The sequence below is a fragment of the Dermacentor albipictus genome, chromosome 9, assembly GCF_038994185.2.
Source record: "Dermacentor albipictus isolate Rhodes 1998 colony chromosome 9, USDA_Dalb.pri_finalv2, whole genome shotgun sequence".
Taxonomy (NCBI): Eukaryota; Metazoa; Arthropoda; class Arachnida; order Ixodida; family Ixodidae; genus Dermacentor; species Dermacentor albipictus.
Window position 1 is genome coordinate 107,273,194 of NC_091829.1, and position 12,871 is coordinate 107,286,064.

The 12,871-nt window shown below is 49.2% G+C and overlaps 1 protein-coding gene across 4 annotated transcripts in view; it reads right to left on the bottom strand.

The window, feature by feature from the left end:
* Positions 1-12,871, bottom strand: part of LOC135907182 (phospholipid-transporting ATPase ABCA3-like) — a 326,965-nt gene that overhangs the window by 295,924 nt on the left and 18,170 nt on the right. For all 4 annotated transcript variants that reach the window (XR_010565924.1, XM_065438856.1, XM_065438854.1 and 1 more), the window contains exon 3: positions 10,534-10,923. Coding sequence is in view for 3 of the 4 variants with exons in the window: in XM_065438856.1 (XP_065294928.1) it covers positions 10,534-10,923 (390 nt within the window). In the remaining variant the exon portion in view is untranslated. The remainder of the gene's footprint in view (positions 1-10,533; positions 10,924-12,871) is intronic.

Here is a 12,871-nt window from a genome sequence, read left to right on the forward strand (position 1 = left end):
GAAAAATGAGAACAGAGCGTCATGGAAAACCGACTAGCCCAAACCATCACCCTTCAAACCTCGAGTCACTATGGTGGAGTAGAAAAGTATATTGTCAGAGACAAAGCCACACAAGACTTCAGTCGACACTATAGATATGTTATAAAGCTGTCTTGGCACCTTCATAGTCTTCTTCTTCTGGGAGCCACCCAACACGCCAAGCATGTTGCACAGCATTGCACTGAGTGGCTGTCAGTTGTGTGAAGGTCGTAGCATTACCCCTTCCCTAGAAGCATCGTCTGAATGCGGAACATTGGTGCACTGGAGATTGCCATGGTGATACTGTTAACTAAGACGTAGATGGTGAAAGCGGTGTAGAGCTTTGCGGTCAGCGTGAGTAGTAGAGCTTCAATCTGAAGACGTGAACGACATCGGACAGACGTGGGCGTTGGGGACGGCGAGTGGTGCCTTCTCCTTCAGGCATCACATATTATGTGACGTCGCCGAGCCATTGAACGATCTTATAAGGTCCAAAGTAGTGGGGCAAAAGTTTCTCCGAGCGACCACGCCGGCGGATCGGTGTCCACACCCACAATTTGTCACCGGGTCGATAAGTGACGCCTCGGTGACGAAGATTGTATCGGTGGGCGTCGTTGTGTTGTTGGTAGCAGATACGCATTCGTGCGAGCTGGCGCACCTCTTCGGGGCATGGAGTGAATTCGGCAGCATCAGTGACAACGTTAGAACAGTGGGTGGGTAAAAGCATTGCATCGGGTGTTTCGGCAGCTTTCCGGCCATGCACCAAGCGAAAAGGGGTGAAGCCGGTAGTTTCTTGAGCGGCAGTGTTATATGAAAACGTAACTTATGGGAGAACGTCGTCCCAGTTTTTGCGGTCGACGTTAACACACATGGAAATCATGTCAGCGATCGTTTTGTTTAGCCTTTCTGTGAGCCCATTCCTCTGGGAATGGTAAGCAGTGGCGTTGCGGTGAAGCGTACCACTGAGAAGCACGATACCTTCTGTGAGCTGCGCTGAAATTGCTGTGCCCAGGTCGGTTATAAGCACTGTTGGACCACCGTGGTGTAGTACGACACCATGTACAATGAAGGTCGCAATATCATTAGCAGTGTCTCGTGGGAGAGCGCGGGTTTCAATGTAACGTGTAAGGTATTCTGTGGCAACAGCAATCCAATGGTTACCAGCCCTCAACCTGGGGAATGGCTGAACCAAATCAATGCCAACCTGCTTAAAGGGCTTCGCGGAGGATCCACGGGATGGAGAAGTCCAGCGGGACGCACGGGTGCTGTGCTGCGTCTCTGGCAGTCGCGGCGTGTCTTCACGTATTGCTTTACGTCATGGCGAAGGTTAAGCCAAAAGAACTTTGGCACATGCGCGAAAACGTCCATGCGAATCCCAAGTGGCCCATAAATGGCTCGTCGTGAGAGGCTCACAGGATGTCGTCACGTAGTGAAGACGGCACTACAAGGAGGCAGGCGGTTTTGGTCGAGTGAAAGTCCAATTTGTAGAGGACGCCATCGCAGAGAAAAAAGAAACGAGGATAACTTGCGGACGAACGTACGAGACGGCTCTCGTAGACAGTTCTCAAGCTAGTTGATGAGAGCCGAAGTTCTGAATCATCGCGCTGTTGCTTACTGATGACTGATACCGTGATAATGGAAAGAAATGCGTCTTCTTTATCCACATCGAACGGCGACGGTTGAAGTGGAGCACGTGACATGCAGTAGGCATTTGTGTGTTTACGCCCGTACTTGAACACGATCGACATATCCTGTTCCTGCAGGGGAAGACACCAGCGTGCACGACGTCCAGATGGATCCCTCAGATTGGCTCAATGAATGGTGATCTGTCACAGCTCGAAACGATCGGTCGTACAAATGTGGTCGTAACTTAGCAATTGCCCCCACAACGGCCAAGCATTTCTTCTTCGTAGTGGAATAGTTCCTTTCAACTGGAGACAAAGTGCGGCTTGCGACGCAATGACGCGCTCGGCTCCATCTTGCCACTGTACGAGGGCGGCACCAAGGCCGACGTTGCTGGCATCCGTGTGCAAGCCGGTATCACTGTCTTCGTCAAAGTGTCCTAGAACTAGAGGTGTGTGCAGACGTTTCTAGAGTTCACAGAAGGCCTCTTGTTGGTCCTGCTCCCAGACAAACGGAACATTATCCTTTGTTAACCATTGCAAAGTTTCGGCTATCCTTGAAAATTTAGCCACGAAGCGTCGATAATATCCGAAAAGCCCTAGAAAACGGCGGAGTTCCTGTTTGTTCTAAGGTGTTGGAAACGGAGAAACCGCAATGGTCTTGCGGGGTCTGGTCGAATGCCTTCGTAGCTGAGGACAAGGCCTCAAAATTTGAGTTCGTCATTCCCGAAATGGCACTTTTCAGGCTTTAAAGACAGGCGAGTAGAACGAATTGCGTAAAGAACTGCTTGTAAGCGCTGGAGGCGCTGCTCAATTGTTTCTGAAAACAGAACGATATCATCTAAATAGACAAAGCATGACTGCCATTTGAGACCTAAACCGTGTCCATCATGCGCTGAAAAGTAGCAGGCGCAGAGCAGTATCTGAAAGGAAGGACCTTGAATTCGAAGAGGCCGTCAGGCGTAATATATGCGGCTTTCTCACGGTCACGGTCATCAACCTAGATTGGCCCGTAGCCGCTGCGAAGGTCCATCGATGAGAAGTATCGAGAATGTCGTAGGCGGTCCAATGAGTCCTCGATGCGCGGAAGGGGATAAACTTCCTTCTTCGTAACGTTGTTAAGCTTGCGATAGTCAACGAAAAAACGCATTGTACCGTCTTTTGTTCATCAGAACCATAGGTGACGCCAATGGACTGGTGAAGAGCTGTATGATGTTGCCGGTAAGCATTTGTTGGACTTGATTTTGGACGGCGTCTTGCTTTTTACCGGAAATAGCGTAGGCACGTTGGCGCACGGGTGTTTCATGGGGATTTGTAATAATTCAGTGTGCCAATAGGCCTTTGGTTGACCTTCGATATTGAAGCGAGACAGTCCACAAAAGACTGTAAAAGGCTTCTAATGCTAGCTTGTTCTTCACCTGATAATTTAGAATTTACATCGATTTTGCTGTTGGCAGGTACGTCTCAGTTAGAATCTCCATCATTGTGTCCTACAGTTAATCAAGCAGGAGAGCCACTAACTGGCTCCAAATATGTGATGACACTTCGTGGGGTGAAGTGCCATCGCCCCACGAACGAGCGCAACTGGTCACTAAAATAGGAGCAGTCCGTGACGGCAGCTGCAACATGCCACGGGCTACGCAAACCTCTCAAGCCAACAAGGCTCACAGATCACCTTCAGCGATTCCGAGATGGGGAGGGTTGCATTGTGTCTACGGTGATCGACGCCGTACTCCGGGGTGGTAAAGTAGCGCAGTCACCCGAAACGCGTAACACCGTGGACTGCGGGTGATAGTCGCGTGTGAATGAACCGACAAAGGGGGCCTCACGAATTTGCACTGCATTTGCCGATCGGCGTGAGAAAATGACCGCCAGCTGTATGGAGCTTAGGTCCTGGCCACTGTGTCGTCACCCTGCGATGTGTAGGAACCAATTGTTTGCTAATGACAGAATAATCAGCATCAGTATCGACAAGAGTGGTTACCGGGTGGTTATCTACAGAAACGAGTATGTCGGCTGAAACAGGTTCATGGTTTTCGAAGGAAGGTGCTGAAGGTACGCAGTTGTCGTTGTCGTCATCGTTATCGTCATCGTCGTTAACGTCGCCATCGAAGTCATCATCGGGGTGTCGCTGCGGAGGGTCTTTCGAAGGGCGTTGGACAGCGGCCCCGCCCCCGGCTGTTCTTAGTTTCCCCGACTTGGGCTCGACGGCCGGTTGCTCACGGAAGCGGAGAACGTGGTGACGCCAGTCGTCGAGGAGGCGGTCATCGTGACTGAACCTCTGTGGAGAAGGGGATCGGGCCGTTGGCGGGGACTGTTCAACCGATGAGAACTGCATGTATGGCGATGAATGTCGACTGTCCAGATATTGCGGGATATCTCTCGGGCGCTATCCCTCATGTGGACGACGAGCACCGGGGTGATAGCACTGGAGTCTTATTCTTCGGTAGTAGCAGGCACGGTAAATGTGGCCCGTTTCACCATATTGGAAGCAGAGTGGCTGATTGTCAGGTGTGCGCCACACATTTGACTTTGGCGTATTGATTCGAGGGCTCGTGGACCCGTACATATTTATTTGTGAAGCTTGGCCCTGGAAGTGCCAGAGTGGTTCTTCAGAAGAAGGCCGGTGACGGTGGTTCACGGGGTGCGCAGGTAGCCTCACAGCTTGCGCATAAGTCAGTACGGAGGGGCTTTAGGTCTGGTTTTCACGAATAGCTGTGCCTCCTGGCGGACGTCCTCGCGAACTATACCTTTAGGGATGTTACGGTTGGTTTAAATCGCGCTCCCTGTAGTCAATTGAGCTCCTCATGCACGACACTACGCACAAGCTCTCGGAGCGCATCGGTGTCGCAGGGCAACGAGAGAGAAGGCGCTGATCCCATGCTGATTTGGCGATCGTAGACCGAGGAACGTTGCTGAAGGGCTCGCTCCACCTTTTTCTCCCGCACTGACGAACTCAGCTACTGCAGCTGGAGGCCTTCGCATTAGTAGTTCAAACAGCTGTTCATTCACTGCACGCATCAGCAGGCGGACTTTCTTCGGTTCTGTCATGCCAAGGTCAGCACGCTTGAAAAGCCGCGACATGTCCTCTACGAACATGGCTACGCTTTAGTTGGGCTTTTGAACCCTACCCTGAAGAGCTTGCTCTGCTCGCTCTTTCCTTGCGGGACTGCTGTACGTATCACGTATCTGCCACTGAAATTCTTACCAGGTGGTGATGGATGGTTCTGGTTAGCGAACCATGTTCGGGCAGAGTGCTCGAGGGTGAAGTACACGTTCCTTAACTTTTTCTATTCATCCCAATAATTGACGTCAGTCACACAATCGAAATCATCGAGCCAGTCTTCCACGTACTCAAAAGGCTCACCATCGCACGGCCGTGGCCAACGTGGCGTCTGCAGAACGAGCGATGAAGGAGGCTGTTCCGTACCGTATGTCTCCTGTATATGGCTTGCGGTTGTGGTGGACATCCTGGGCGGATGTTGCAGGCCGTATTCAAGGCAGTTTTGGAAGCCATCGGCTTTTGCGTAGATTGCCCGCTCCCAGTTCCTGAGAGTCAGAGTACATAGACACGTACCCAGCACATCCACCTGTTTGTCACAGACAAAGCCACGAAAGACTTTGGTCGACCCTATGCATCTGTTATAAAGCTGTCTTGGCACCTTCGTCATCGTATTCTTCTGGGAGCCACCCAACATGCCTAGGATATTGCACAGAGTTGCACCGAGTAGCTGTCAGTAGTGTCATGGTCGTGGCAATATGAGGATGCTCATCTATAAAAAAGTTAAAAACTTCGTATAGTTTACTCATGCTGGACATCAACCAGCAATCAGTGGTGGGAGGCGTGGAAAGCAGGTGACTGGCAGCTATAACACTTAATAGAGAAATGGGAAATAAGCTCAGTTAGTAGATTCCGCGGAATTTATTCGATTGCAAATGATGATTACATTCCATTGGAATTAAGTAGCAGCAAGTGGGCCTGGAAAAATGGTAAGAAGCAAGCGAGAAAAAAAAACGAAGGTCTTCCGCACTACCGACCTTAGTATCCTAAACGATGCATATTTAACAGCTGCCATAAAGCGCACTGATGACTGATAGGATCAAGGATTCGTACGATTTGAAGGGAGAAAAATGTAGCAGTTTCGCCCGAAAGGTGAACCATCGATTCTGATAGCAAATTAGTGGACGATAGTAGTTTTATCGGTCGTTTAAACTGGGAAACATTTGCTTACCAACTTATTAACTAAGCATGGTGTCAGCACCCACGAGCAAACATGAACACGTCACCCTCGGCGAGCGCAGACAGTCGCTGTCAAAACGCGAGTCTGAGAAAGCGCGGCAGCAGCAGCCAGCGAAGTGATCGTTCGTTCGAGTCGCTCCAACGCAAGAGTGGCGACAACAGAGCGCGCAGATAAGTAACGAGCCATCTGCAGATCCCGTTCGAGATACGATGCGTGTGACCTCGTGCGGCAGTGAAAACTACACACTGGTGCGCTATTCTGGACATTCCGCCATTTTCTTCGGTGCGTGACGTAGGCGCGACGCAAACAAAATGGCGCTGGTGGCCCAGTTTTGCTTACGTAACGTGACGCCAACTTGACGTTTCGCCTAAGAAACTGAAATGAAGGCACTGAATGTAGCGTTATCGGTAAAGCAAAACAGTTTTCCTCCGCAGTAAAAGTAAAGCAGCTATCTCAAAGCGTATGATTATTCCGTCGAAAACACTTCTCGCTTCCGTCGTCTGCTGCGTACAAGCCGTCATCTGCTTCAATAGCTAGGATGCGTTTCCCTGGAAAATGAAATGAGTCATCGCATGTTGGCGCCAACGCGCTTGTTTTCTTTCTTGAGACAACATACGCGACCTACCAGTGGTGATGCGCGCACGTTCTAGGCCACGTTATCGCTATTTCATGAAACGCCAGTGACTCAGCCCGACTCGGCTGGCTGAGAAACGGCCGAATATCACCGATAGCGTTGCGCGCGCCAGAGATATCCACTAGAGCGACGCAAGCGCCGGCGCTGCCATCTCTTGTTCATTTCGCTGGTTTCTCGCACCGCGGGAGGACACTTCAAGGCGCCGCCTTGCGTACATTTCTTTTTATAAATTAGAAAGAGGCCGTTGTCATAACGTCTGATTGTGCGAAAAGGCATTAATCTCGATTACAATACAAATGCAGCAGTGCAAAGTGGACAAAATTGCTGAAAGTTTGCTATATTCAACCAATATTAGTTCGTATAAACGCGTTCTTTTAAAAAACGATGGCCCCAAACAGAAATGCCAACACCACCCGAGAGCGATGCAAATACTATGAGCACGCGTTATGAACAAAAGATTTTCGTGGCGCCAAACAACGTGGAAAATGTGGCGATACGCATTCCTCTCGGCTGCCATTGCATATGGCTGCCCATTAGCACAATTCGCGCGGCTCGTCGCAGCAAAAAGTATGGCGGAAAATCTCAGCAATGGCGGCCCAGCGCAACGTCACGCATCGTCAAAATGACGATTACGAAACAGCCCTTCCTGTGACGCTCCTCACGAGATATTGCTTCAGCCAATCAGCAAGCTGGCATGGCGCATATCTTGGATCGCCACCACATATTCGCGCAATTGCAGATGCATTGCACTGGCTTCTGCACGCTACCGTCCCATTCTTTTTGAAGCGCTAACATCACAATATATCTGCCAAGGACAAAAAAAATGTATTAGTCCATAAAATTTGCAGCTCCACCTCACGTTTCTTCATCTTGATGAAAACGCAAAATTGCATTTTGCAATATTTCCGCTTCCCGGCACAAATTTCAAAACACGTGACCTTTCGACAGCTAATGAGAGAGTAAACATGGCGGATAATGGCGGCCGTGCAGCCGCCATGCGTGTTGAGAATAGAGCCCCTGGTTAAGGCCGATCCACACGACGGCCGAAATTCCTCTTTTGGACCGCGGTCCGCGCATCACGCGATAGGACGTCACAGGTTCGTGCATATCGCCATTGGCCACCACAAGACCACCGCCTTCGCGGTCCAACAAATCGCCGAGGCTTTTCCCGCTTCCGTTTTGGCGGCGGACCGCATCCAAACCGCAGCGATTTTGGCTTAGCCAACGAATGTCGTCCGGCAACAGAGATTCTTCAGCCAAATCCAATCTAGCTTTCGCCTCAGCAAAAGCCAGTCAAGCCAGTCGTTTCATGTCCGCCATTCCGCCTACACGTGCGTGCAGCAGATATATTTTTTAAACACCGTGTCCTCTTTAAGTGACGAGGAGGTTTTTTTCATTTTGTATACCTCGTTCAGCAGTTCCCCGCTTTGTGGGACTCGAGCCGGAATGATAACACTGATAACACTCTGGCCGAGAGTGTAGCTGGTTGGTCTACTTTGTCATCGGCTATGGCGGTCAGCCGTGTGCATGTGTTCTCCGCCGCACCTGACCGCGGCGGGCCGTGACGTCGCATCACGTGACCGAGTGGCCCGCGGACTTGGTCCGTTGTGTGGATTGGCCTTTAGCAGCGTAGCAGCAGAGTAAACGTTTTTTACTAAAACTACGAGTAGAAATATCAAGTATCAGATATCAATATCAGATATCAGGTATCACTTGCCCTTAAAGCTTATAAACGCGAAGAAAGTAATATTAAAAATATAACAAACGAACACTTGAGCCAGCCTCAAAAATGGAGAGCATGAAATCAGTGATAGGTAAACTTGGAATCTAGAAGATCAAGGTGTACGTGAGAGATGCGCTGGGTAACATCAGGAATATCGACGAGATAGATAAGGTGAAGAGAATTTCTATACGACACTCTATGATACCCATACCAGCCATGCAACATTGGCTGTACTTAGTGACGAATGGGAAACAGAAGTTCCATGTGTAACCGGAATTGTGCTTAGAAAGGCTTTGGAAGACATATTCAAGGGAAACGCGGCAGGAGCATATAAACGGAATACAGTCGGTTTGGTCAGTGATGCAGGAGATATGATCGAAAACCTTGTGACTCTTGCTGCACAATTCCTAAGCACTTAAAATCTTCGAATATACATTAAGTATATCCTACTAATTCAGAAGGAGGAGGGCGCTACTGCATTGACAAATTATAGATCTATATCACGGCTTACTTTTGGAATTACAAACTTATGTGTCTCTAAATTTGCTAAAATAAGACTTCTTAGCTCCATTTAATATGGTTTCAACTAGTTAGATGCACGGTTTCCGATCTTTTAAATGGAACCCCCACGTATTTCTCTGCAACACAGTAAGGTTGAATATCTCAAAAATAGTTCTATTCTTCGATTTCTGGCAAGCAAAGATGACCTAGCTGCTGCTTTGCTTCAACATCGCAATAAATCTAGTACCATAAAGTTAGTAACCAAACATGTAATAACTATGTCTACCAAATTGGCCAAATTATCTTCGTATTTCCTTTTACACAGGTGTGAAAGTATCTACTGAAACAAATATGTCTGCATAAAAAGAAACTCCTGTTATGGAAAAATTCTTTACCAGAACGTCATTAGACAGTTTTAGTTTAGCGTACGCAACTATAGCGTACGCTATACGCTATAAAATAACGTACGCTAAGCGGCGCACGTTTTCCACAATTTTAGTTGGCCGACGATATCTTCGGATCTCTGAGGCCATATTCCGTCGTTGCGGCTATTTCGCGCCTGTAGCGATAGGTGGCGCTACCATCTCAAACGTTTCTTTCGTTAGGCTTCGGCTCGTTGGAAATGAGAAGCGATCTCGAAAACACCACGAAGTTATCCATAATACTCTGGTGTCGAAGCGGCCTGAGACTAAGCGAAAGCCGTTTACACAGTCATTTGCAACGAACGAAGTGCATTTTACAAAAGCAACGCCAAATTCGATTCGAAGCGGGCAGCCGGGATCGCCGCCATGTTTCCCGCAAACTCCGCAAACCCCGCAAAAACGCTAACGCTATCTCGTTTGCGTTGCGTACGCCCGCTATACCCGCTATTTCGTTTAGCGTTGAGCGCATGCGCAGTGACGACCCGCTATTTTTTAGCGTACGCAATGGAATAGCGTACGCTATACTAAAACTGTCTATTTATATACAAGACTTTGCGGCTGAAATTGAAAATGATCAATGCCTTTTCTCATGAAACTATTTCCCGATAGACAAGAGACCTTGATATATAGCCGTTTTTCTTTAACCTCCACCACCACAGAACTGACGCAGACAGTGACTGAAGCTCGAAAACAAACATTGCAGTGAGTACAGACAAAGTTTCATACAGGCACGCTTCTCGGCCAGCTTTTGGCCGTGATAGTGAATGCACGCGGACACTTTTCTCTCACTCTGCAGGGAAAGCTAGCGGAGACGGAGCTGTCGCACTTGTGTCAGTACGCAAGACAGGACCACTTTGTTGCGCCGACACCAGCGGATGGGTGCAGCCTCTTGGGGCTTGGGCAGCCGTAGAAACTTGCCGCCAATTTAGATAGACGCTCTTCTCAGGGGCAAGCACAGGAGTTATTAGCTAAACGTTAAAAGTAAAATCACTCAATCATTTCAGAAGGCAGCCCCTAATCTATTTATTTAAACGTAGGACTATAATATCCACCGGTGCTACCATATGCGCACTACGGTTCTGTATCTTTGGCTGCATAGGCACAGAAAGTAGTCAGGTTGTGTAGTGTGTGCAAAGTGGTAGAATTCCATACCAGCTACTCTCCCGCGTCCACATAAAAGAATATTGTTAGGTTTGGCTCCTTCTTAGGCTATGTATTTCCTATTAAGAAATCACCTGCTGAAAGTCGTGCTGTACGTCTCAGCAGATGCGCGTAGCAGGTAAGCTCGCGACGAAGAAATGACTTGCACAGTGGAGTGACAACGAAAGAAGCCGCACCCAAAAGGCGATTGGCTACGGTCCCATTCACTCACCAAAAGACGGCGCAGCTGCGAAAAAGGAACCAAGTGGAAACTTTGTTGCGCTGTCTTCATTGGTGAAATGAACAGGAGCGTACAACTTCAACGCGATGCTAGCTGAGTCACTTGCCGGGCAAGACGCGGTCAAGCACAGCATGCCCACTGTGATATTATTTTTTGTCTTCGAATCCTTGCTCTTGGCCTTATTCAGTAGTTCCTTGCATTTTTTAATCACGGCTTCTGCATCCGTCAAGGCGACCAGCTCCGGTGTTGTGACCGGGACCGCGCCTTTGGGCGCATGTTCTTCGCTCGTAGGAGCATCGTGGTCTACGGAAGCGTCGGCAGAGCCACTGTCGTCCTCAAGCCTGGCAAAGGAAGGCTTCCGCCCGCCGTTGGATTCCTCTTCTGAATCGAGAGAGAGAGAGAGAGAGAAAGAAGGATGCACTTAATAAAGAAAAGCCGAGGATGACTAAGCACATCTTATGAGTTCCTAATGCGAAAGCATTGATATACAATTTAACGCAAGCATTCATATCCAATTTAACGCAAATAAATGGTGCAAGTTATGAACTGCTCGCGGGAAGCGAGTGTGTTAAGAGGCTTGGCGTGATTTCATTTGGCCTGACGCAGGTACAATTAGAAAAATTGGAGGACGCTTAAGCTTCGCCTTCAACAGCGTTATCGCACCTCGTTCGCACCACCCACTCATTCGCTCGGCATGCTCTTGAGTCACACAAAGACGAAACGTGCGCCTGAGCAAGCGGAACGAACCTAACAACTTGGGGTCTCGGAGGGAGAAACGATCTACGCAAGCCAAATGTCGTGATCGGCACGGACAGCCGGGCCGCGACGAGCCATGAAGGCGGACGCGATCATGGGGCTGCCGCCTCGATGGGATCGTCCTCTAGAATCGGGTGAGTGGCGCGCCACCTTTCGGGGCAGCCCCGTATATTTCGATAAGGGGGTCTTCTGTGTTTACCGCAAGATGGTTCTGCGTGCGCGTAAAGCGCAGGATATATGTAGCGGAAACGTACTTCGATACGCGTTTAACTACGACTTCTGTAATTTACATGCTCATAATTACCGAAATACACCGCAGTATAACTTTGTACGGCGCGTTTCTAAGACAGCATCGCATTCACTAGAGACGCTTTTGTCTCGCTTTGAAGCACCTAACTCAGGGCTGTGTGGTAACGCCTCCGTCTCACACTCCGGAGACCCTGGTTCGATTCCCACTCTGCCTCTCTTGCAAGTTGTTTTAATTTATGAATTGCCTTTCTCCAATTTTCGCTCACGGCCAGCGCCGCCAACGCCCACAACACCGGCTTTTCTGCGACCCGAACTCCTTAACACTATCGCGTTAAAAGCGAAATGCGCGCAACGAACATGTGGATAACACTCGTTTGCGATAGAAAGAGCCAACTTGGCGCGGCGTCACTGCGGTGCCCTCTCACTGGCGCGCCAACGCGGCAGCAGTTCCCGCTAGCCCGCTCTCCTCCGTCGAGGTGCACTCGCGCCCTGGAGTCGCAGCCAAAGGGAACTCTGTGGAGGTGCGCTCGCGACATGGAATCGCATGAAATGGAAATTTATGGGCTGTTTCGGTACCACAAACGCCAGCTTGATCGCTCATTGAACTATTTTACGCTTTCGCATCAATAAACAATATGAACGACTGTGGTGCTCCGGAGAACGCACCTAGATAACGTGGATTGTTTTATTTCTCAACGGTTATAATAACCTACAAAAACGCGAGACAACCATTGTGAATGATACCAAGACCGTGTAGGAGAGCTGTCGCTTGCTGATGAAAGGCTGATTTCCACCTTAGCTTTCTTATTTTACATTGGGAGGAGCAGCCAATTCCATTTGCACCCTCGCCTAGCAGCTGTGCAAAACATAAACGACACGACATAAAATCATCGTTCCATCTTTATAAGTTGCTCAGCTGACCATCGAAAAGGAAACCCAGTGAAACACATTATTCTATGAGCGAGGTCACATATGGCGAAAAAGATTATTTAACTGATAGGTAATGCAGGATTGACCTTTCATTCGCTTGCTTTCACTGCTTCGTGCTAGCCCACTGCTCGTAAACGGCCGTCATGCTTTTGTTGTGACGGTGATAATGATGGCCAGGAGACTGTGGCAGCTGCGCGGGCCACAGCGCGTTCGCGGTTGTAAGTCACCTGCGATGACTGGTTCGAAAAGCGCAGCAGCCATCTTCCCTTCGAATGACCGTAAGTGGATGTTCTTTAGTGCAATCACATTTCAGAAGACAGAAATATACCATGGAGATAATTTAGCGAAAGAACCCTGCGGCACCGTCTGCTCCAACGGAGCTGCAGCTTCGTCG